Source organism: Thermobia domestica, chromosome 11 (assembly GCF_964235325.1).
Source record: "Thermobia domestica chromosome 11, izTheDome1.hap1.1, whole genome shotgun sequence".
NCBI lineage: Eukaryota > Metazoa > Arthropoda > Insecta > Zygentoma > Lepismatidae > Thermobia > Thermobia domestica.
Window position 1 is genome coordinate 244,134,538 of NC_137464.1, and position 23,637 is coordinate 244,158,174.

Here is a 23,637-nt window from a genome sequence, read left to right on the forward strand (position 1 = left end):
TAATTATGATTTAACATATATATTTGATTGTTTCTTCTTTTTTTTTTACAGGCCAATAGCAAATCTGATTAAGAATGGCGAAATCCCAAGTGATGTATTCGATAGTGATGATCCTTTGCCTGATATGCCACTTCCGATTAGTGAACCTGACGCAGTGGCTGAGCTCCCTCGTCCGTTGATGAATTCCAAATACCAATTACGAGGCAAACAACGATGGCTTCACCACCGAAGAGGATGAACAATGACTCAAACAAAAAGAAACATCACTTGTCTATTTTCCCTTATAATTTTACGTAAAATTTGTTACTTTTTTTTTATCTAATAATCTAAGATAAAAAAAAAATTGTCGTCCTGATTTTGAAAAAAAAAATCAGCAAATATGTTATCTATATTTTTGATTCGTTTATGTTTAATTTTTAAATTCAAGTTTTTTTTATTATTATTATTATTTAATTTTAAGTAATGCACAGAAGTAGTAGAAGTGATTGGCTTAGTCTTATGCAAACCCACCGATCATATTCTATATCTAAGTGAGTGTTGACTGCATTTTATTGTATTTAACTAAAGGAAATATATATTTATATTGCAAATTGAGAGTTAGAAATCCGGAAAGTATTAAAACAACATATTTTTTAGAGATATGAACTTATATAATATTGACGTCCGGATCAATTCAAAATTTTCGTAATAGGTTAAAGTACGCAAAAAAAAAAAAAAAAAAAAAACAGTGCTTTTTTTTTACAATAATATAAATCCATTTTAGTTGTGTTCTATTTCAGTATTTTTGTCACTAATAATTTTTGATACCACGTGCACCAGACTCATTTGGAAAATGCAGTGACATATTTAAGGGTAGGGGCTTCCAGGCTTAAGCCCCCCCCCGCGCCGAAATGTTATTTATTATTTTAAAGTAAATGAAATATCTTGCAGAATTTTTACATTTCCAGGAATAAAGTTAACAAACTCCCACCCGAAACTAAATCGTAAATACGACACTGAGAAAGGGTAAGTTAGGTGATTTGTGGTATTCCAGAAGGCAAATTTATAGGAAAGTAAAATGTCCTTCACTTAGTTGACTGAAGATTGTATTTGTTACGTAGTTTTGTGATAGTCTATCTTGAAGCTTTGTTATTTCTATCACACAGTTATTTAGTTTTCTTTGTTCCGATATTATTAGTATTGCCAGAACCTGACTTATTGAATGACTAAACTATAAAATCATAAGTTACCAAGTTTTCTGATGCAAATAGCTATCATGTAATGTTATTTTGTGTTAATAAAGCTGTGTATAGATACAGCACATATCCGCAACAAAACTTTGAAATAGAACACAACTAACGTGAGCTCATATCATCAAAATATTTGTATTTTACAGCAATAATAGAAGAGACTTTAAAAACATTATTTTTAATCGATTCAGTTATTGTAGTTCGTTAAATTTATTTATTATTCTGAACATAATCTATTTATTATTTTAAAAGTAATATAAATCAAAGAGAACATTGACTGAAACAGGAGATCATTTACAGGTCTTCGACGAAAATATAACTATTTTGAAAATTTTGGAGAAAAATATACAAGCCATTTTTTTTAAATTTTTGTCGTATGAAATACATTTATGAAACATTCGAGATCCGTCCGTAAACGTATCAAGAGCTGCAGCACTCCCTGTTTGTTTTTAAATGTTTACATGATAAAATAGTATTACACAAGAACCAAATTATTATTTTTTTCTTTTGGTTCCAATATACTGTATATATGTACGTATCAAAAGGTTCAGAGAATGCTGCAACTCTACAGCACTTAGGCACTAGCTACGCTTTAAGTCAATATTAATTTATAAGTAATGTCTTTCTTCTAGGTAAATACAATATGTACTCCAGTGTTGCTTTGTGATTTAAAATATTTAGTATTATTATTATTATATAATTATTTATTTAAGCTAATTTCAAAGTTGATAAGGAATCGTACAAAATATTTTTTCTCCCTCTCATTTCATTTTAATTTTGGGCAGGTATATGAGCAAGGTAGTGAACTTACAAACTCAAGAAAAATATCCTAAAATATCCTAAATTTCAAACAATTGAAATATTTGTAATTTTTATACTGATATACAGAAACAATTATTTGGTGTCTTTGTATAAGCAGAGTTTGGTATGAACATTTTCAAGCAACATTTACTGTTACCTTATAGAATATAGATTTATGATTTTTTTAAATTAAAAAAAAAAAAAAACTTTATACTATTACTAGCTTATCTGACTAAGTATTGTTTTTACTATGACTACTTGTGACTGGACTTTGAACATTTGTATGGACTTGACGTGACCAATTAAAGAAAAAATCTTTCCATCTAATTCCTTGTGCTTTGTTTTCTTTCTTTGACTACATAAATCCTTCCTTTATCATCTTTTTATGGTTTCTATTTGTAGTTTGTGTTATGTGTGTGTGTGTGTGATAGCTTCTTTTAAATGCTTGATGTGCTTGTATATTATGCAGAGCAATGGCCTTTTCTTAACATCCGGTTGTATATACAGAGTGGACATAAAGTCTTTCCCTGATAACAAACATTAATAACAAGAAAACTAGCATGATAGAAGCATGCGGTTCGCGGTAAATAATAGGAAAACTCAAAAAATAGTTTTATACCTGATTTAGAGAATTTCCACATGTGCTCCATTACTTGGCCTCAAGATATCCATGCGATGCCACATGCGAAACTTGCGCGTGTGGGACGGTATTCTTATGTTAACGCATGAACAATCTGCACCTTATGTGCCTATAACGTCAAGCGTTCGTGTAAAACTTTTAACACAGTTGACTTTGGGGTATCCAGTTCACGTGATGCGCAACGCAAGGATTTCGATGGGCTTCGGGTTAAGGCAACATGAACAGCTTCCACACGTTCCTCACTAACACTCGGTCTACCGATTCTATCACGATCTAAAACACTTCCTGTTGCGATAAATTTCCTGTACCATTCCTTTATGTTCTTAACATCTGGTGGCTGCTGTCCATATTCTCGCCTGAATGTTCATTGAACTGTGACGGAAGATTTTGTTTCATGATACCACAACACACACTTCGCTTTCTGCTTTGCTGACGCCATTTTTAAACAAATGACTGTCGCGCTACTGTCAGCTGCAGTAGATGGCAGCACAGGCCGTGGCAAAATCTTGAAGTATCATACAAGCGATGGTTTTAGACCGCATGTTTCTATCAATCTTTGTTTTCATCTTATTAATGTTTGTTATCAGGGAGAGACTTTATGTCCACGCTGTATATTACTTTTACGTAAGTTGTATGCTTTCAGGTATTGTTATTATATGTATACTTTCATGTTGGACTGACCTTAGAAAATTTTATCTCTGATCCTAATGACTCTTAGAAGCATGATGGACAAGGACAGATGACGTTTAAAAGACAGTAGAAAAGACCTTATGACTGTTTTGACTTGCGATTTTAAAATATAAAAATATGGTGGCCTCCTTTAAACTTTTTTTTTCAATACAGTATAAATCGTTAAGCTTTAATAAACGTAAGTCATGGTTAATCTTTAAATACAGAACTTAACTGTACAAAGTCATAAGTTACAAATATTGCTTAATGAGACTAGTTGCAGGGCACTGATTCCTCGCACGGAAAGGAATTTCGCATATTTTGGAATACTGACAACAACAGGTAACTGAGCATCGCATGATCTTCTGTAAGTGTCTACTTGACTCAACTTCGACTAAGAGTACTTTTGCTGTTTATATTTATTTGCTAGCTACAGATACAAACATTTCCATTACATCTGCTAAATTATTAAGTAATTTCAAATAGTTTAATGCATACTAGATTTAAATTAACCATATGAATTAATTTCGTGTTTATTATGTATATAAGCTACACACAGAGTGAAAATATTGCAGCTTATTTCGCTCCAGAATAGCTTTTCAGGCGTTGTAATATACTTTCTTAGAGTGGTTTAGTACCTTTCCTTTTTGGTCTTGCTATACTATCCCTTACAACCCCTTTAAACAATCAATAAACACCATCATTTGTAAAAAGATGCCATGCTACATGGGATTTTGGCATGTACTAGACTTGAAAGAGGCAAGAAGCATGCTATTCTTTGATTAATACAACCATACATACATAAAGCACATGTGTATCGATCTAATTTTTTCAGAGCCTGTACGTACAGTAGCGTTAATTGTTAGTGGTAACAAACTGGGAAGGAATTATTTTTAGTACTGGGTAGTATTAATACTGAAAATGAAAGAAGAATAGATAAGTTATATGATAATAGTTCATTGTGATAATGATGAAATATAGAAGTTGTGGTAGTATATTACAAGGAATAAAAAAATTGAATTTCTTATCTATGATACTCATGTGTGCGGAGGTAAATTGAGAAGATTAAAAAAAATACAGGAGTATTTCAAAAGGTAAGATTTTTGTTCATACTAAGTCTTATTTTGAAAATATAACGTAGAAATTAACTTCAACAACTATTGAACTTCCTTTTGTGATACTTAATAATAAAGTTTGCAATTTAGGGACTTGTATTCTATCCGAAGAAATCTCTTAGTATGCCTATTGTAAATAAAAGCTTTCAATAGGATGTTATTAATAAGCATATGCCGTGGAAAGTGAGCAAAATCTATTTGTCAACACGCAGGTTTCAAATGTTAACAAGAACTTGAATATTCTCGTCGTATGATTTGTTAAAACTTATATTTATACTTTTTGAGACTGATACTTTTGTACTTGATATCTTTCATGGTTTACCGATAATTTTCATGTACCGGACATAACTTATTTTGCTCTTCATCTTTAAGGAAATTAGAACTAAAATGAAGTTGGTATCCTGATGCTCTTGCTACATTAATATAATTATTATTTACAGAATTTTTAAAATTAAATGTGGTCCATCCTTTTAATATTGTATCTTTCTTAACTTGATTGAACGAAACTGAACATAATAACGTTTCAATTTAACTGAAATCAAGTTTGCCGGTCTAAAACGTTGTCTCATTAGACGAAAGGTCTCATTAGACGGGACAGTTTACTGACACAAACGACGGACAGAGACAGTTTACTGACATAAACGACGAACATTAACTTGTTGATTCTTATTACAGACAAAGCGATATATGGAAATAGATTTAGTCATAATAGATACGCAGAAAATTGGACAACATATGTGTAGATAATGAAGCAATATTAAGGTATTCTACCAACTATAAATATACGACTTGAACTTTCCCATGTTTCAGTAGCAATTAGTTCTCTGACACACTTAGTTCATCACATACGCTGACCATCTATGACTTTAAAAGTAAAAATGAATTGTTCAATAATATTTTAATGGAACTAAAATCAAGTTTGCCGGTCTAAAACGTTATCTGATTAGACGAAAGATATTGTTGAGACAGTTTACTGACAAATGACCGACATTGACTTGTTGATTTTTATTACAGACAAAGCGATATATGGAACACAAATTTAATAGTAATAGATGAGCAGAAAATTGAGGAATGTATGTGTAGATAATGGAGCAATATTAAGATGAAAATATATTCTACCAACTGTAAATATACGACTTGGACTTTCCTATATTTCGGTAGCAATTAGTTCTCTGACACACTTAGTTCACCACATACGCTGACCATCTATGACTTTAAAAGTACAAAATGAATTGTTCTATAGCATTTTAATGTAACTAAAATCAAGGAGGCATAGATTTCTCTCTTTCAATTCTACGTTCCCTAATCATTTATTATTTATGTGATAGAAAAGATAATAATGTTTAGATTTTTCCTAGCAAACTCATGTTCATCAATAAATTCATTTTTTCAAATAACATCATTCACTTGACAGAATGTTTGTCGATGTTTGGAGCTAATATTTTTGTTATTAGGCGTTGTAATCCTATTGTACTTCTAATTGAAATAACTATATTATTCACCTCAAAATTATTCTTAAACTTGTGCTTTTCCATGCCAGGAATAATAGACTAAAGCTTTCTTTCTTTATAATATAAATAACAGAGCATCTTTATCCAACCTCAGATTCTCAAATCACATAAAGACAGTAGTACTATTGGCTAAATAACAGATTTAATCTGACTTAATAAACATCTACTTACGATTTGACTTTATTTTCTACGGACCGACATAATATACAAGGCTAGCATAAATGATTCATTCATTTTAGAAAGGCTATATTTTCAACAGTATTACACTTACACAGATGAAAATATATGAAGAGAATCATAAACTCACCAAGTTTATACACCTTCTACAAATGTTCAATATGTGCCTCTTTGGTGACACGACACACGTCCAGGTGATACTCGGCCTCATTCCATACATTTTGTCAATTGTCTCCACTGCAGAAGTTATGCTTTCTTTGAGATCAACTCAGGATTGCGGTAGTGGGGGTACGTAAACAAGGTTCCTAACATACCCCCACAGGAAGAAGTCTTAGGGCGTTAAATCAGGAGATCTGGGAGGCCAGATGCTTTTCCTTTTACACAAGCAACTAATGTCCTTGAATTGCCGATACCACCGCAAAATGCTTTGTTTACATGGCGGTTCTTATCCATACTCTCTTCTGAAAGTGCGTTGCATAGCTATAACAGACAAACATCTGGCATATTTAAGCACACATTTTTTTTTTCTTGCTTTCCCTCCATTTTCGATAGGTACTAACCTCGTACTGACACACTGCACACTGCCAGACCCGATCGGAAAGATCACTCGTACTGCCACACAGTACAAACCTGATGAGTTTGTGGTTATTTTCTTGTGTGTGTGTATCTCTCATGTGTGTACGTGTAATATTTTTGAAAATATAGTCTTTTCAAAAGGAATGAATCATTTATGCTCACCCTGTACTTCATTGATTGAAAGACTCTCCACGGACTGACTTCAATTAGCTTACAGACGAAACTATTGTACATAACTTAAAAATTTACATGACTAAGTGACTGCATCCGGACTAATTTTTCCTAAATAGTATGAATAGGTAGTTTTGTATCATTGACATGTCTGTATTTTTTTTTAATCCAAATGAATTTACTGTTTGAATATTTATTATCCGTCTGGACCAAACTTCACATGCTTGTATGGTGGACCAAGGCAGGCTTAAACAAATTTATATCGGTTAAATTGCGTTGAATAGAACTGTTTATATACTGTTTCTCTATCTGTGTTGTTTTCAAATAAACGCGTTCTTAAAATATAATTTCGTAGTAAAAAGGATTGTAAATTCTGCCATTGCTTATAATGTATCTTAAGCAATGTTACAAGTCTCTTTTCCTTTCATCTGTACTGAAAAATAATGGTATAGTTTTGCGCAATCTATACCCAACTGCAAGCAACGCAAAAGAAATAAATTCATGCAAATAATGTTGAAGTGTTGAATGAATTGGGATAATTAATGTCCATTACAAAGCTATTCGAAAAATAGTTTGAATTTTTGAAAAGAACTATTTAATTGAAAACAAATCTATTTTTTGAGAAAATTTTACTATTTTTTTTAAAGTGGAAACTAAATTTCAAAACCAACAGTCATATAGTTTGTTTTGAAAAATCAATATATAAAGTCGTGTGGACATTTTTAAGCCTACCTTTGTTCACGGAGACTTAACAGACTGACAGAATGTATTATAATGAAAGACTTGAGTAATTTTCAGGGCCTGACTAGATCTTTGTGTAACAGTTTACTAAACTCATTTTATGAATCATCCTCATTATTTGATACATAATGACTGTAATTCTTGCAAGATAACCTTGGACACGTTAAATGTAAACATAGTATTTTACTGAACACATTAATTGTCATAACTTCTCATCTCAAAAACCAACTCAATACCTTTCCTCAAACCATTATTCCATAAACTTCAAATAGATACATGAGCCTCTATTTGTTGGTATGGAGAGTAATAGATACCTTTTGTCTCTGAAATACCATGCTAAGTCTCAAATTAATCCTTTCTTTCACATTAAAAGACTTTACAAAACACAGGGTAAATATACGAATTTCTTAGATAGTCCATAATTTGCCTATACATTCTATATAGAGAAAAACTGAATCTATAAAATGACTAACTGACACATTCCTTAATCTGTATTACATAATGGACTAACATTGATTATGACAGTTTTGCTGACTGACAGAATGACTAGTAAACTATAAAAATCCTGTGTTTATCTATTGACACTTTCCAGAGACTGTCATAGTTGCAAATGAACTTATTATTTTGAAACTGACTTAAACTGACTGACTCCAGATTTCTGCAAAAGACAAAGAACTTGCTACTCTTGCGAGAAAAAAAAAAAAACTTCAACTGACTGATAATAACAGACTAACACAAAAATTATTCAAGTTTTCTCGAGACATAATTGAATATTCAGCAGGATATGACTCAGGTAAAATTCACATCATTGAACCTTTCTAGAATCTTGATGTTCTTATAACGATTCAAAGCTTTCAATGCCTATTTTTGATTTATTACTTCTTTTTCTGACTGACTGAGTGACTTATTTCCTTCAGCTTACACGCGACACAGACTAACGTATATTGACTGACTGGAAGAAAGAAGAAAAAGCACTACTTTTACTAAACATTGCGTGCTGACTGGTCTCGTATTCTTAGTTATGACTTAAAACATGTGTTTCTTCACGTTTTCAATTCATAAAAATAGAACTTGACCTGACTTGAAGGACACCCTTTTCTTTCAACAACTAGCATATTTTACTGAAGCATATCTTTCTGGAGTGAGCGACTACTTTCAAATAGCGAAACATCTTCCAGCAGAATGTACTTATATTAAAATTTCACTGACTGATATTGACTACTTCCAAACAGCGAAACGTCTTCCAGTGGAATGTACTTATATTAACCTTTCACTGACTGACATTGACTACTTCCAAACAGCGAAATATCTTCCAGCGGAATGTACTTACATTAACCTTTCACTGACTGACATTGACTACTTCCAAACAGCGAAACATCTTTCAGCGGAATGTACTTATATTAACCTTTCACTGATTGACATTGACTACTTACGAACAGCGAAACATCTTCCAGCAGAATGTACTTATATTAACCTTTCACTAATTGACATTGACTACTTACAAACAGCGAAACATCTTCCAGCAGAATGTACTTATATTAACCTTTCACTGACTGACATTGACTACTTCTAAACAGCGAAACATCTAGCGGAGTGTACTTATATTAACCTTTTACTGGCTGACATTATTATTTAGAACTCTATTAAATTAACTAATTTAAATTCATTTTTGATTTTTTTAAAGAAAAAACTAACCTAATTCCTTTCCCTTCCCCCGAAAGACTAGTATGGACTGACATGTTAATCTTTCACTGACTGACAATTATTGGTATTTTATAAAATAAATTAATACAATTTTATTTTTGAGTCACAAGTTGTACAATTCAGCTAAAATAGACAGATTAGAGACTGAGTAAATACTACGCAAACTGAATTAAGTACTTAACACATATGCTTTAAAAAGACTGAAAGTCATCGAGTTTTAACCAATTGATGACTTGTAATATTTAGGGAAGAAACTGATTTCCCAAGAACAGACTCACTGTGACTAACAGACAGTATTTTTAACCTTTTATTATCCTGCTATCTCTTATCAGTCTGACTGAATATATTGTCCTGAAAGACTGAATGCCTTTCAGAACTAGACTCAAAGTTTGTACAATTAGTTTACTGAGCCTTTATTTTATTTGACTATTTATTTGAATAAAACTATAATTCTTGCAAGAATAGTTTGAACATACTAACCTTTCACTGATTGACATAATTATGTTATGAAATATACTACTACAATCCATTCTTGATTGTGTTTGAAGAACTGGCATGATCTGCTTTTACCTAAAGACTTCTTTGAACATATTAACTTTTCACTGCCATAAATTATTTTATTAAATAAACTAATAGAGATTCATTTCCGACTGTTATTGAAGAAATTAATGATTTCTACCCTTCTCTCTGAAAGACTAGGTTGTACATGTTAACCTTTCATTGACTAACATCAATTATTTTATGAAATGAACCAAACAATGTCACTTTTGACTTCCTCTAAAGAACTGATTTGATTCCTCCACCTCTCTCCGCACCATATTTCCATTAACTGGTGGACTAATGAACACTGCGACTGATAAGACTGACTAAACGATTTCCAGAAGCTTAACTCGTTTAGACATTTATTTCCATTAGTTGGTGAACAAATGGACACTCAGACTGACAAGAATGACCGAATAACTTCCAAGAGCTTAACTCGTTTAGACATTTATTTCCATTAACTGGTTGACTAATGGACACTCGGACTGATAAGACTGACTAAATGACTTCCACGACCTTTACTCGTTTAGGCATTTATTTCCATTAACTGATGGACTAATGGACACTGCGACTGATAAGACTGACTAAATGACTTCCAAGGTCTTTACTCGATTATGTATTTATTTCCATTAACTGGTTGACTAATGGACACTCCGACTGATAAGACTGACTAAATGACTTCCAAGAGCTTTACTCGTTTATGTATTTATTTCCATTATCTGGTTGACTAATGGACACTCCGACTGATAAGACTGACTAAATGACTTCCAAGAGCTTTACTCGATTATGTATTTATTTCCATTAACTGGTTGACTAATGGACACTCCGACTGATAAGACTGACTAAATGACTTCCAAGAGCTTTACTCGTTTATGTATTTATTTCCATTATCTGGTTGACTAATGGACACTCCGACTGATAAGACTGACTAAATGACTTCCAAGAGCTTTACTCGATTATGTATTTATTTCCATTAACTGGTTGACTAATGGACACTCCGACTGATAAGACTGACTAAATGATTTCCAAGAACTTGACTCTCCAGATATTTATTTTCATGATTAAAATTATTAGACCTGATCAGATGACTCAATGATTATTAGACAAGAAAATTACATTTAGTAATTTCAATAGCAATAAATGCTAATGTCTTTCAGTAGTAATATACTCCTTGATTTTAGTATCTGACTATGACTGACACGCCACTAACTTAATACAACTCTTTTATAGCCTAACCAAATACGAAATTGAGTATAACAATGTGTATACTTCTGATTATTCTGATTTACAGGTTTGTTTTGAAGGGTAGTAATAACATATTTCTTTGTGACTAGTTTGACTAATTTGACAATTTCAATAATAAAATTGACCAACTTTCTTGAACTGACTCTTTGATTGACTGACTAAATAAATTCTAAATGATAATAAAGTACTTCCTCTTCTTTTGTTTTCTTTAATAAAGTATTTATACTTGTCTTTCTTTAGTATATTGAAGAAAAATCTCTTCATCTTTTTTTATTCTGCATAAATCTTGATTATTTTTAATTTTTTCAAACAAACGAATCTAAAGCTTCATAAAGACTTGATAACGACTTAATATGTATTGACTTAAGTACTATGACAAAATGATTCAATGGTTGTGTTAAATAAGTCAAACGACTTTCAAAATTCTTAGCATTATAACTTTCACGATTTGAAATAATGATATACACTATTTAGCTGACTTACCTTTCCAACTTAACATGACTTATTCAAAGAAGGATGAGTAAGTAACAGAGTTTGAGAGGCTATCTGACTTGACAAGTGCATTTGTGACTATCCGACTTGACAAGTGCATTTTTGACTATCCGACTTGACAAGTGTATTTTTGACTATCCGACCTGACACGTGCATTTTTGACTATCCGACCTGACACGTTCATTTTTGACTATCCGATTTGACAAGTGCATTTTTTACTATCCGACTTGATAAGTGCATTCTTGACTATCCGACTTGACAAATGCATTTTGACTATGCGACCTGTGCATTTTTGACTATCCTACTTGACAAGTGCATTTTTGACTATCCGACTTGACAAGTGCATTTTGACTATGCGACCTGTGCATTTTTGACTATCCTACTTGACAAGTGCATTTTTGACTATCCGACTTGACAAGTGCATTTTTAACTATCCGACTTGACAAGTGCATTTTTGACTATCCGACTTGACAAGTGCATTTTTGACAATCCCACTTGACAAGTTTGTTTTAAGGGATAATACTATCTTCCAATCAGAGCAGTTTGACTAATTTGACCATTTTGACAGTGACGTTGCTGTTTTCTTCAAACGACTTTGTTTTATACGGATCCATGAGATTCACTACTTTCTGTGGAACAATGTAATATGTTGTTTTCTGTAATGAAGAACTGAATACCGTTCTTTAATATAATAGTAATGAAAGTCCTCGATTTTTGTTCTGCATAAATCCTAGTATTATAATTCCTGAAACGAACAAACAAATCTGAAGCCTCATAAGGACTCATTAATTCCTTAAGACATAATTGTTAAGACTAAATGACACACGTTAGACAAATAAAATTACTTTCAAAAGTATCACAAAGTAATTATTTTACATACTTTTAATAGTACTGAAATAATTTTACTAGCCAACTGATTTATTTTTCTAATTTAACATGACTGACTTATAGACAGAATGAATACGTAATCAGATATACAGGTAATAACGTGTACATATTAGACTGTTATATTCGACAAGTTTTGTTCTGAAGAGTGAACAATATTTTCTTATTTGATCAGTTTGACTATTCTGACAATGATGTTGACTAGCTGACTTTATTTCCTGCGAAACTGAAACTCATTTTTTTTTCTACGAGCTAATACAGCAGTTTCTTTAGTGTTTTTTTTTTCTTGTCATGCTAGAAGATTTCAGTTATCAGTACTTGTTATATAACACTGGACATGATTTTAGACGACTTAATTAGTACGTATATATGACACGAAAAGGCTACGATGAATAATCGCTTATTAACAGTTGGTTTACAATTTGAGACTTCTTTTTTCTGTATTTAATGAATTGAACGCCTAAATGAGTGTCTGCATTTCTGTGACAATTTACTTGCGATACATTAATTGAGTATTGGGTTTAACCACTATTTACAGACTAGTAACGTTTCGTATTACTGAGATGACTGACAATTTTAAGAGCTTTCCTTGCTGGTCTAGTGGCTAGTGCGTGTATCTTTGGGCATGGATCGCGGGTTCGATTCTCGGTGGGACAACATAAAAATTTATTTTTATTTTTTAACAATCGTTCACTTATCTTTAATCTTTCGTCTTCTTTAGTCTAACGGGCAGAGCCTGGGATGTTTAACTAAAATATTTCATTTCATTTCTATTTTGACAGTTTTAAATTTTCTTTACCAAATTCTCTTTTTATATTCTATCCTTGTATCCTTGAAGTAAATAGATGATTAGAAAGCTACACCAGTCGCTTCAAACATAGTAAAAAGTCTAATTATTTTTTAATGTCTCTCCATCCAGTTTATCAGTCATTCCCATATTTGCTATGTTAGATATGATCCCGTTCTGTATACAGAGCAATGTTCAAAGATTTATTAACCTAATGGCCTATGAAACTTGGAGGTTCAATGACGCATTCACACAGCTCCTCATTGACTTCTATCCTTAGTCAACTGGATTCAGACTTTACTTTGTATTCCTAGTTCTCCAGTATCTATCTTAATATTGTTCTAACATCTGCGCTTAGGTCTTGCTATTTATTTTTATTGGGTTTCCGGTTAAAATTTTGAAAGCGTTCCTACTTTATTCCATTCTGGCTGCATGACCTGCTCACCTAAGCCCCTAGAATTAATGACCCTAACAATGCCAGGTAAACGACGTAAAATTATGGAGTTCCTCGTTATAAAGTTTCTGTCATTCCCCATCCCCATCCCTCTTGGGTTCGAATATTCGCCTCAGAATTGTATTTTCAAATACATTCAGCATGTATTCTTCTCTCGAAGTAAGTGAACATGTCCCACCACCATAAAAAACTGGTTGCTAATTTTAATTTTCCTCATAGCGTATCCCAGAACAAAATTGTAGTTACGGAAATTATTTGATACCAACGATTAGAAACAAAGCACACACGTATTGTTCCAGGTAGACCCTATAAAGAAGACTAAGGTGGGAACACCAACAATACTATTTACAATAATTTTGGTGAACCATGTTTGAAACAAACCACTGACTACATGATTTTAATCTACGACTAACTTGCAGTGGACGTCTTAAATTTAAGTGTGACTTTTATTTCAGTTATAACTACAAACATGTGACTACTTTGATATTGTGACGTTTGACGTTTTTAAATAGCATGCTGTGACTGTCATGTCAGTTATGACTATAAGGACGCTACAATTTTGATATTTACTTAGCTTTTAGTGACATGTGACTCATTTAAATACCGCACTGACACAGTTATTCCAGTTATAACTGGTTATAAATAGGTCACCAGTACAACATTCTACTTGACTTTTTCATGACGTTTGGCTTCAATACTGACGTATTACTATTATGTAGTAATTATGACTAAAAGTACGTGACTATTTTGACTTTTACTTAGTTTTTGTAACATTTGACTTATTTAAATACTGTTCTACTGCTGTTATATTTTAGTTATAACTACAATTATGTGGTTATTGTAACGTTAGCTAGCTGTTACTTCAATCGTGGCTACAAATACGTGACTATTTTAATACTTTACTTAGCTTTTTGTGACATCTGACTCATTTAAATACCGTACTGGGAGATTCTATTATGAGTAAGTATGCGACCAGTATGACATTCTGACTTTTTTGTGACATTTGACTCATTTAAATACTGTGGTGCAATTGCTATGTCAATAATGGTTACAAGTACAGAGGACCCTCAGGTTACGAACCTAATCCATTCTGTAACCTCTTAGTAGATCGAAATTATTTTTCCCATTGAAATGAATGCAAATACAAGTTATTCGTTCTGGCCACAGAAACATGGTAGTGTATGTTTCCGTTTTTTTTTTTTTTTTTTTTTTTTAAGTGAAGAATATACAGTAGAAAGAAAAAGCTCTATTTTTTTTAAATATAAATAAGTAACAGTAATTGAAAGAAAATATGAAGGCCAAAATACAAAAAAAAAAGTGCAAAAAAGAACAAAAAGTAGTTTTAGAACACAAAATTCTGACAGATAATGTTTACAGCACATATATAAAAATTCGGTGCGTGGTATTATCATTACTGGCGCAGGTATGCGTTCATATCCTGAAATATTGTTCGTAAACTGAGAGGAAAATTGTTCAAAAAACTTGTTTGTAAACTGGACTGATAGGAAAACGAGCGATTCGTAACTCAATGGTCCATTGTACGTGACTATTTTAACCCTTCTAGCTTTTTGTTCCATTTGGTTCATTCAACTGTTGTGCTACGACTTTGTTCAGTTGTGACTACAAGTACATTACTATTTTGACAAATTTTTGTGACATTTGACTCGTTTATATACTGTGTGGTGACTGTCATTTCAGTTATGACTACAAGTACGTGACTGTTTTGACACTTGACATACTCAAATATTGTGCTGTGACTGGTATTTCAAATTATTACTGCAAGTACCTGACTATTTTGACATTTTACTTAGTCTTTTGTGACATGTATTTCATTTAAGTACCTTACTAGAACAGTTATTTTACTTATGACTAAGTGTGACTAGTATGACGTTTTACTTGATTTATTTAAATATCGCTCTATAACTGATATTTCAGTTACGTTTACAAATATGTGACTATTACTTTTATTTGATTTTCTTGTGACTTTTGACTTTTAAATATTGTTCTATTACTATTTTTTCAGTTATGACTATAAATATGTAACTATTATTGTATTTTACTTGACTTTCTTGTGACATTTGACTTACTTAAATAAGGTTCTCTGACATTTATTTCAATCACAACCATAAGTATGTGACTAGCTAAACATTTTATTTAATTTTCTGGAACATTTAAGTCATAAAACATAGTTTTGTGACTGTTGTTTTGATTATGACTATAATATGTGACTAGTTTCAAATTTTATATAATATTCTTCTGACATTTGGATTATTTAAATGCTGTACTATGACTTCTTTAAGTGTATGACTACTGTGACATTTTATTTGACTTTCATATGACATTCAACTTATTTGTAACTTTCCATAACTTTCACTCGTTTTAAATGTGTAACTAATATGACATTTTACTTGACACTTTTAAATACTACGCTGCGACTGTCGTTTCAGACATGACTATAAATATGTGACTAGTATGACATTTTACTTGACTCTTTTAAATACTACGCTGCGACTGTCGTTCCAGTCACGACTACAAATGTGTGACTAGTATGACATTTTACTTGACACTTAAATACTATGCTGTGACTATTATTCCAGTTGTGACTATACAAGTACGTGACTATTCAGACATTTATTTGACTCTCTGTAACATTTGACTCATTTAAATACTGTGCTGCTGCTGTTATTTCAGCTATGACTAAGTATGTGACTGATATTACATTCTTGACTTTCTTGTGACATTTGACTCATCTAAGTACTGTATAGCGACTGTTATTTCAATTATGATTAAGTATGTGACTAGTGTGACGTTTCATTTGACTTTCTTGTGACATTTGGCTCATTTAGGTTCTGTGCTACGACTGTTACTTCAATTGATTAAATATGTGACTAGTGTGACATTTGACTTTACTTTCTTATGACATTAGACAAACTTAAGTACTGAGCTACGACTGTTATTTCAGTTATGACTAAGTATGTGGTTAGATATCCATCTTTACTATCTTGTGACGTTTGACTAATTTAAATACTGTGCTACGACTTTTATTTCAGTTATGACTAAGTATGTGGTTTATTGTGACATTCAACTATACTTTCCTGTGACATTTGACTAATTTAAATTCTGTGCTACGACTGTTATTTCAGTTATGACTAAGTATGAGACTAATATGACATTCTTCGTAATTTTCTCGTGACATTTGACTTATTTAAACCCTTTTATGTGATTGACTGTTATTTCAAAAGTGATCATTACTATATGATTTCATGTTATTTCATATTATTTCCTGGGACATTTGAGTCATTTAAATATTGTTCTGTGACTCGTTTCAATTGCGATTATAAGTATGTGATCAGTTCGACATTTTATTTGACTTCGTTGTGGCATTTGACTTATTTAAATATTGCTCTGTGAGTGTTATTTCAGTTATGACTAGACATATGATTTTATATTTTACACCACTCTTTGTGAAACTTTTTAAATATTAACCTATGACTATTGTTTCAATTTTGACTAGAAGTATGTGACCGTTTTGACGTTTTACTTGCCTTTTTTTAATGACGTTTGATTATTTCTTAAACACCATACTGTAACTGACATTTCAATTATGGCTAAAAGGTATGTGGTTAATTTGACATTTATTGATGTTTGCTATCATCGACATATCTTACAATAATATTTTTGATTACTTTCTAAATCAGTTCCAAATCTTTGAATTAGCACAGAAAAATAAGATTGTTTTCCAGATTTCTCAATGCGTAGAAATATTTGTAATTTCCATTCACAATCAGACAAGACAGATCATAGTGTAAGTGCAATTTAAACAAAAACTTAACCTTCAAACGTCTTACTTTTTCTCAGACAAAATGTAATATGCGATTCCTGATACTAATTCACTGATCAGGAATCATTAGTTCAGGATCAGTAATGATTCATTGTGAGACAGATTAATAAAATTGTTATTACTTTTATTTTATATTTAAATGCTCATTCACACTTAAAACACGGCTACTTTGGCAGCATCGCGGCGATCAGTTCATAATTTATGACTGAGACTATTACACATATATCTATGTAATAATAACAGTGTGAATGAGGTTCATTACCTTAAATGTGACATATTAATACTAACAAACTGACTATTAATGTGACAAAAAATACTGAAGTGTGACATTAATACTAACAGACTGACTATTAATTTGATAAAAATGACTGAAGTGTGACATATTCCTACTAGCAAACTGACTATTAATGTGACAAAAAATGACTGAAGTGTGACATATTAATACTAACAGACTGACTATTAATGTGACAAAAATGACTGAAGTGTGACATATTAATGACTATTAATGTGACAAAAAATGACTCTTGTACAACGAAATATATCTTTATAATTGACCATAGACATGATATTTATGACTATATAAATATAAACTATAATGACTGTGAAAAATTACATGACTGACTGACATTACTACGGATACTCGTACGTGATTAAATTATGATGGAAGGTACAATACTTAAATATCTGCTCTTCAGAAAAACTGTAAGTTCTATTTTATGGACACATAATAAAAGTTAGATAATAATTAATTAAAGTTACCATACATATCAATTATTATAAATATAACAATAAGTTAGTGTACGTGAGAAAGACAATTACTAATGACATAACAACTATTATCTGACACATGACTAATGACATAACAACTATTATCTGACTCTATGATGTTCACAGTAATGACCAGACATTTTTTTCTTTTTATACTGATTTTTTCCTAAAATTTGTGGACTTACCGCCTTCGAAACGTTGATCTGAGTTTGGACAAGACAGATATTCCTGTAAAGCATATTTTTCCTTGATCTTAAATAGTTTTTTTTTTCAGAATCAAATAATGTTTTTAAAACTTATTATTTTCTTTTTAGGGATATTTGATTTTTTCTATAAATTTCAACAATTGAAAATAATTATTGTCATAATTAATTTAATTTTTGTAAAGTAAAATAACATTTGAAGTTAATCAGAGACATATGTGTCACAGCACAGACAGAACATATGACCCTGACATTTCATTTGAGGATACGTAGCGTGTTTGTAAAATAGGAAAACATTTGGAGACAATTATAGACATATGACTACCACAGCATAGACAGACCATATGACTGAGACATCTCATTGGAGAGCACGTAGCGTGTTTGTAAATTAAGAAAACATTTGGAGACAATCGTAGACATACGACTGTCACAGCATGGACAGACCATACGACTGGTACAACTCATTTGAGGGCACGTAGCGTGTTTGTAAAGCAAGAAAAAATTTGGAGACAATCATAGACATATGACTGTCACAGCGTAGACAGACCGTACGACAAAGACATCTCATTTGAGGGCACGTAGCGTGTCTGTAAAGAAAAAAATTTGAAGACAAACATAAACATAAATGACATAGACACAACACAGACAGAAACGATAGCTGAAACGTAAGACAAACATCAAATTTGAGGGTACGCAGTTAGACACACACTTGAAATGGGTATTACAATGCTTGTATGTTGATGGACTGACAACCATATTCTTTTTGTCTTTTTCTTCTATTTTCTTCAAACTTCATGACAATCATGAAAGTTGAAAATATTTTTATAGATCATTAAGTTTGTATTGATGTGTCATTATCCAAAACCTTATAAATTCCTTTGTACTGTATACTGTATTCATGAAGTATTACCACTTACATAAGCTAATTTTCAAAGAGGTTAAACATTATAGTGTGGGAATCGTAAAATTATCATTGATTGAAAATTATAATACATTAGAATTATAAATATAATTACTTCTTTTGTAAAACATCATTCATATTAAGATAAAATAAACGATTTTCTTTACATCTGCTAACATTTTTTTGTCTATAATTTTACAAGAAAACTATTTATATATAAAAAAGCTTACCGAATCAATTTATAATCTTCTTAAACACTGTATGTTATGTGAAGAAGAAACTTGCCTATTATTATTTCCAATACAATCATGATCTAAGAAGTGTCAAGATTGTATTCTTAGCTGTGAATGATGCAGAAGGATAACTAAGCACTTAACTAAAGGGACCATAAAAATGAATTTTATCATGTTTCGAGTCATTTACATTACCAAGAGCTTCATAAGCTGTTAACTATCGGAACTTGCTTTGGGTGATAAAGGTTAAATTATCTTTTAATATAAAGTTTAAATTCGAGGCTCAGATTATTTTAGCAAGTGATTGACATCGATTCGTTCGTAAGGTAGCAATTAGCTTCTTGTTTGAGAGGTCCTAGGTTAGAAATCAAATCCCCGGTCGTCGTGGTAGGCTTTTCCGCGATTTTTCTAATTTCCACTATGCAAATTACAGAATGGTTGCTTTAAGTATACGCCCTGACCAGGGGCGCCCGAAGAAAATTTTCTAGGGAGACATCTCTATGGTTGCTATATTACGTATACATTTTCGTGAGCTAGAGGGGATGGGACCCCCCTTTCGGGCACTCATGACCCTGACCCACTTTGTTCCAGTTCCTTTTTCGTTGTTTCTTAATGATTTTCAGTGTAAATTGGCTCATAAGTTGTATTTGAAAGTTTATTATAAATTCATACATACATAAATAATAATTCCAAAAATTAGATTTGAGTTTTTTCTTATGAAGACTGCAGATGAATAAAATGCTTTAAGTGTTTTTATCTGTGGATGTTAGGGATATACACACTCGAACAAATGTTCCAACTGGACCAATTTCTTTTTGTTTCGCCCAATAAATGTCGGTCTTTCTTTATCAACTAAAATTGAAGAGTAAAATAATTGACGGATTCTGATGTCATTGACGAAAGAACATGCAGTGTGTGTGTCTCCACTGTCGCTAGTAACTGTACAACTTTAAGTGTTTTTTGTGACGGAGGAACGCATGGCAACATCACAGAAATCATGTCTTGAAGATCAGTTTCAAAGTAGACAGAACAAATTGTAGATGCCGGAAAATTAACTAAAATCTTAGTTTGATGGCTGAAGAATAGAATTGAATCCAACTTATAAATTGTAGAGTGATAGGTAATGTGCACAAACAAGAAACTGGCTATTGTTATCTACTGCTATGGTGTCAGTTAATTAGGCTGGTGTGTTTGAGGACGATCAAGTGTTATGCAACTTTTTCTGAGAGAAAATAAGTTAATGAATAAAGTTCAAGCACGAAACTAATAGCAGTTAGTGTTGTTCCACCCCTTATTTCAGCTGCATAAAAAGCAATTAAATATGATTTTCTGAGCAGTAATCTATAATATTTAAATACCTCCTCAACCTCTTCACATGCTTTTATATGGCATGAAACCTTTGAGGCAAATCCAATATTACGAAAATCAAGTTTAGTTAGTATATAAGAACAAGGCTTTACAACTATACTCTGTGTTACAGTTCTATGAAGTCACATTCATTACTACTATTTTTACAGTGGTTTTTATATTTAATTGAGTTCCTGCCATTAACACCTGTATTTGCTTCCAAAAAGTTAATATTCTTTCTAAAATCTAAGCAAGAGTTGGTAGCACTTACTAATGCAATAGGTAAAGTTTACATAATATATATTAGAAACAAATAATCGAATAATCAGTTAACAAACAGTGTTATCATCGATACAATAATAAATGTTAAGCAGAATGAATATGTTTACATACTACTGCTGGACAGATTACAGAAATCCTACAAATAGGACAAGGTCCTTGTATGTATAAAAAGTACTGTATTTCTATACTGTGGCTTGAAAGGTATGTCACTATTGGTGCCTTTTGTTGTGTTTATGTTTTAAGAGCCTGGCATACTAAAAATAATACAAAATTTATAATTTTTCTTTTGTTTATTTTTCATAAGTGAAAGGAGATAGTGAAATGCAACTTACTACAATCATAGATAATGTTATTCTACAACAGAAAATATGAACCTCAAGAATCTTCAGTGCTGTCATCCGTAGAATTTACAGTATTGCCAGAATAATATTTCCCCCAAAATCTAAGTTAAGGCAGCGACTATAGGAACAAACTCAACTACATTTAATTACTATCATGTTGTCTTGGAATCCTGTGAACTACTGTTTAAGAAATAATTGTATTTAGTTTATAATAAAGAAAATAATTTTAACATACAGTTATTAAAATTAAATAGTAATGTTAATTACAAAGTAGTTCACAGGGTACCAAAACAACATGATACGTAATCAAATGCAGTTGAGTTCGTTCCTCTAGCCGCTGCTTTAACTTAGATTTTGGGGAGATTGTTATTCTGGCAACACTGTGGATGGGTAACACTGAAAATTCTACAGCTTCATATTTTCTGTTGTAGAATAATATTATCTATGATTGTGGTAAGTTGCATTTCATCATCATCTTTCACTTATGAAGAACAAGCAAAAGAAAAATTGTAAATTTGTATTACTTTTAGTATGTCAGCCTCTTAAATAATCTGTGTGTACTTTTATTTTATTTTATTATATATATATATATATATATACCCATGACCACCTTTATTGTTAACTATAATAAGTATAATTACTGTACGAAAAACAAAACATAGGACACAAAGAAATATGGACGGACATTGTACCAAAATATATATGACAGGTGGAGTATTATTCTTCTATGAAACAAATGCAAAAATTAGATTTTACTCGACTATTTTCACACATAATGTTATGCTAATAAGTAAAGTACTGTGACTCAAACTAGATCGAAAGAAGCTAGTTTAGTATAAATTATTATTATTAGATGGCATATTAGAAGTGAAAGGAAGTATATGAAGGACAGGACGACTACAACTATCACAACAAATTAGATCTTATATAAACCTTTTCAGATTGTATATATTCTCTTCAGTTCCGAGACAAATAAGATGTGATTTTTGTTTCTTGTTCTTGTCTTTTTTTTTCATATCTAAGTATTAATGCAGTACCGTCAACATTTGCAAAACAATTATTGAGCTTAGGACATTAGCGATTCAGTATATTTGTATTACTTTTAAAAAATAATATAATGGTATCTGTGACTATAAGTGCTATCGCCCCATCAAGCGAAAGAGTAATGTGAAAAGTGTTCAGCAGTTTGACGGGAGGACCGAAGAGAATATATACTATCTTTCGTCACAACACCTACAATGACTGAGACGTACGATTGGATATTTCTCTTTTTCTTTATAATAGTCTGTCTCCCTTGTACATTCTGTCGACGGGCTGTTTGAGACTTGAAATCTGGTTGTTTATACTTTAGTGCCTTCTGTGTGCATGTATGTGCGTGTGTATGTGTTTGTTTTACACAATCATAGAAGTACTTTTTTACTTATATAAACGTAGTACTTACCTTTTACTTATATGAAAATACCTTTTACTTTATCCATGTATGCACACTATGTCGATTCTAAGTGAACATTAGTAAAGAGATTTCATTTACAAGCTGTATCGAAGCATAAACTGCTTGAAAATGTTCTTTATTCATTTGGTTTATTAGTTATCAACTGCCCATTTACTTTTCGTAATATTATTGGAAACGTATTAGTTTTGTTGTTGTTACAGTGCCTAACAATCGTTTTAGTACTTATAAAAATATAAATAAATTTAGAAAATAGTTCAAAGATTATATTTTATTCTAGAATATATTGCTTATAATGAACGGTAAAACAATAAAAGTAATAATAATTTAATTCGAAATGTTTTTACTATTATAAAACCTTGCATTCCAATATTTCGACATATGGTTTGTTTACTGCATCACAAGATGATATATTTTTAGACATAATTGCATATTGCAAATAAACTAAAATTGATTATGCAAACATGTGTGATGTTCTATGTAAATTACAACTACAAGAATCTAATATTATTATATTGTATTCGTTAAGTGCTT

At 31.5% G+C, this 23,637-nt stretch overlaps 1 protein-coding gene across 2 annotated transcripts in view; it reads left to right on the forward strand.

Annotated features, from left to right (window-relative positions):
• LOC145664877 (salivary peroxidase/catechol oxidase-like) overlaps nt 1-22,350 on the forward strand; it is a 227,966-nt gene extending 205,616 nt beyond the window's left edge. For both annotated transcript variants that reach the window (XM_081731923.1, XM_081731924.1), the window contains one exon: nt 52-22,350. In XM_081731923.1, coding sequence (XP_081588049.1) covers nt 52-238 — 187 coding nt within the window. In that variant the 3' untranslated portion in view covers nt 239-22,350. The remainder of the gene's footprint in view (nt 1-51) is intronic.
• Nucleotides 22,351-23,637: the final 1,287 nt, after the last annotated feature.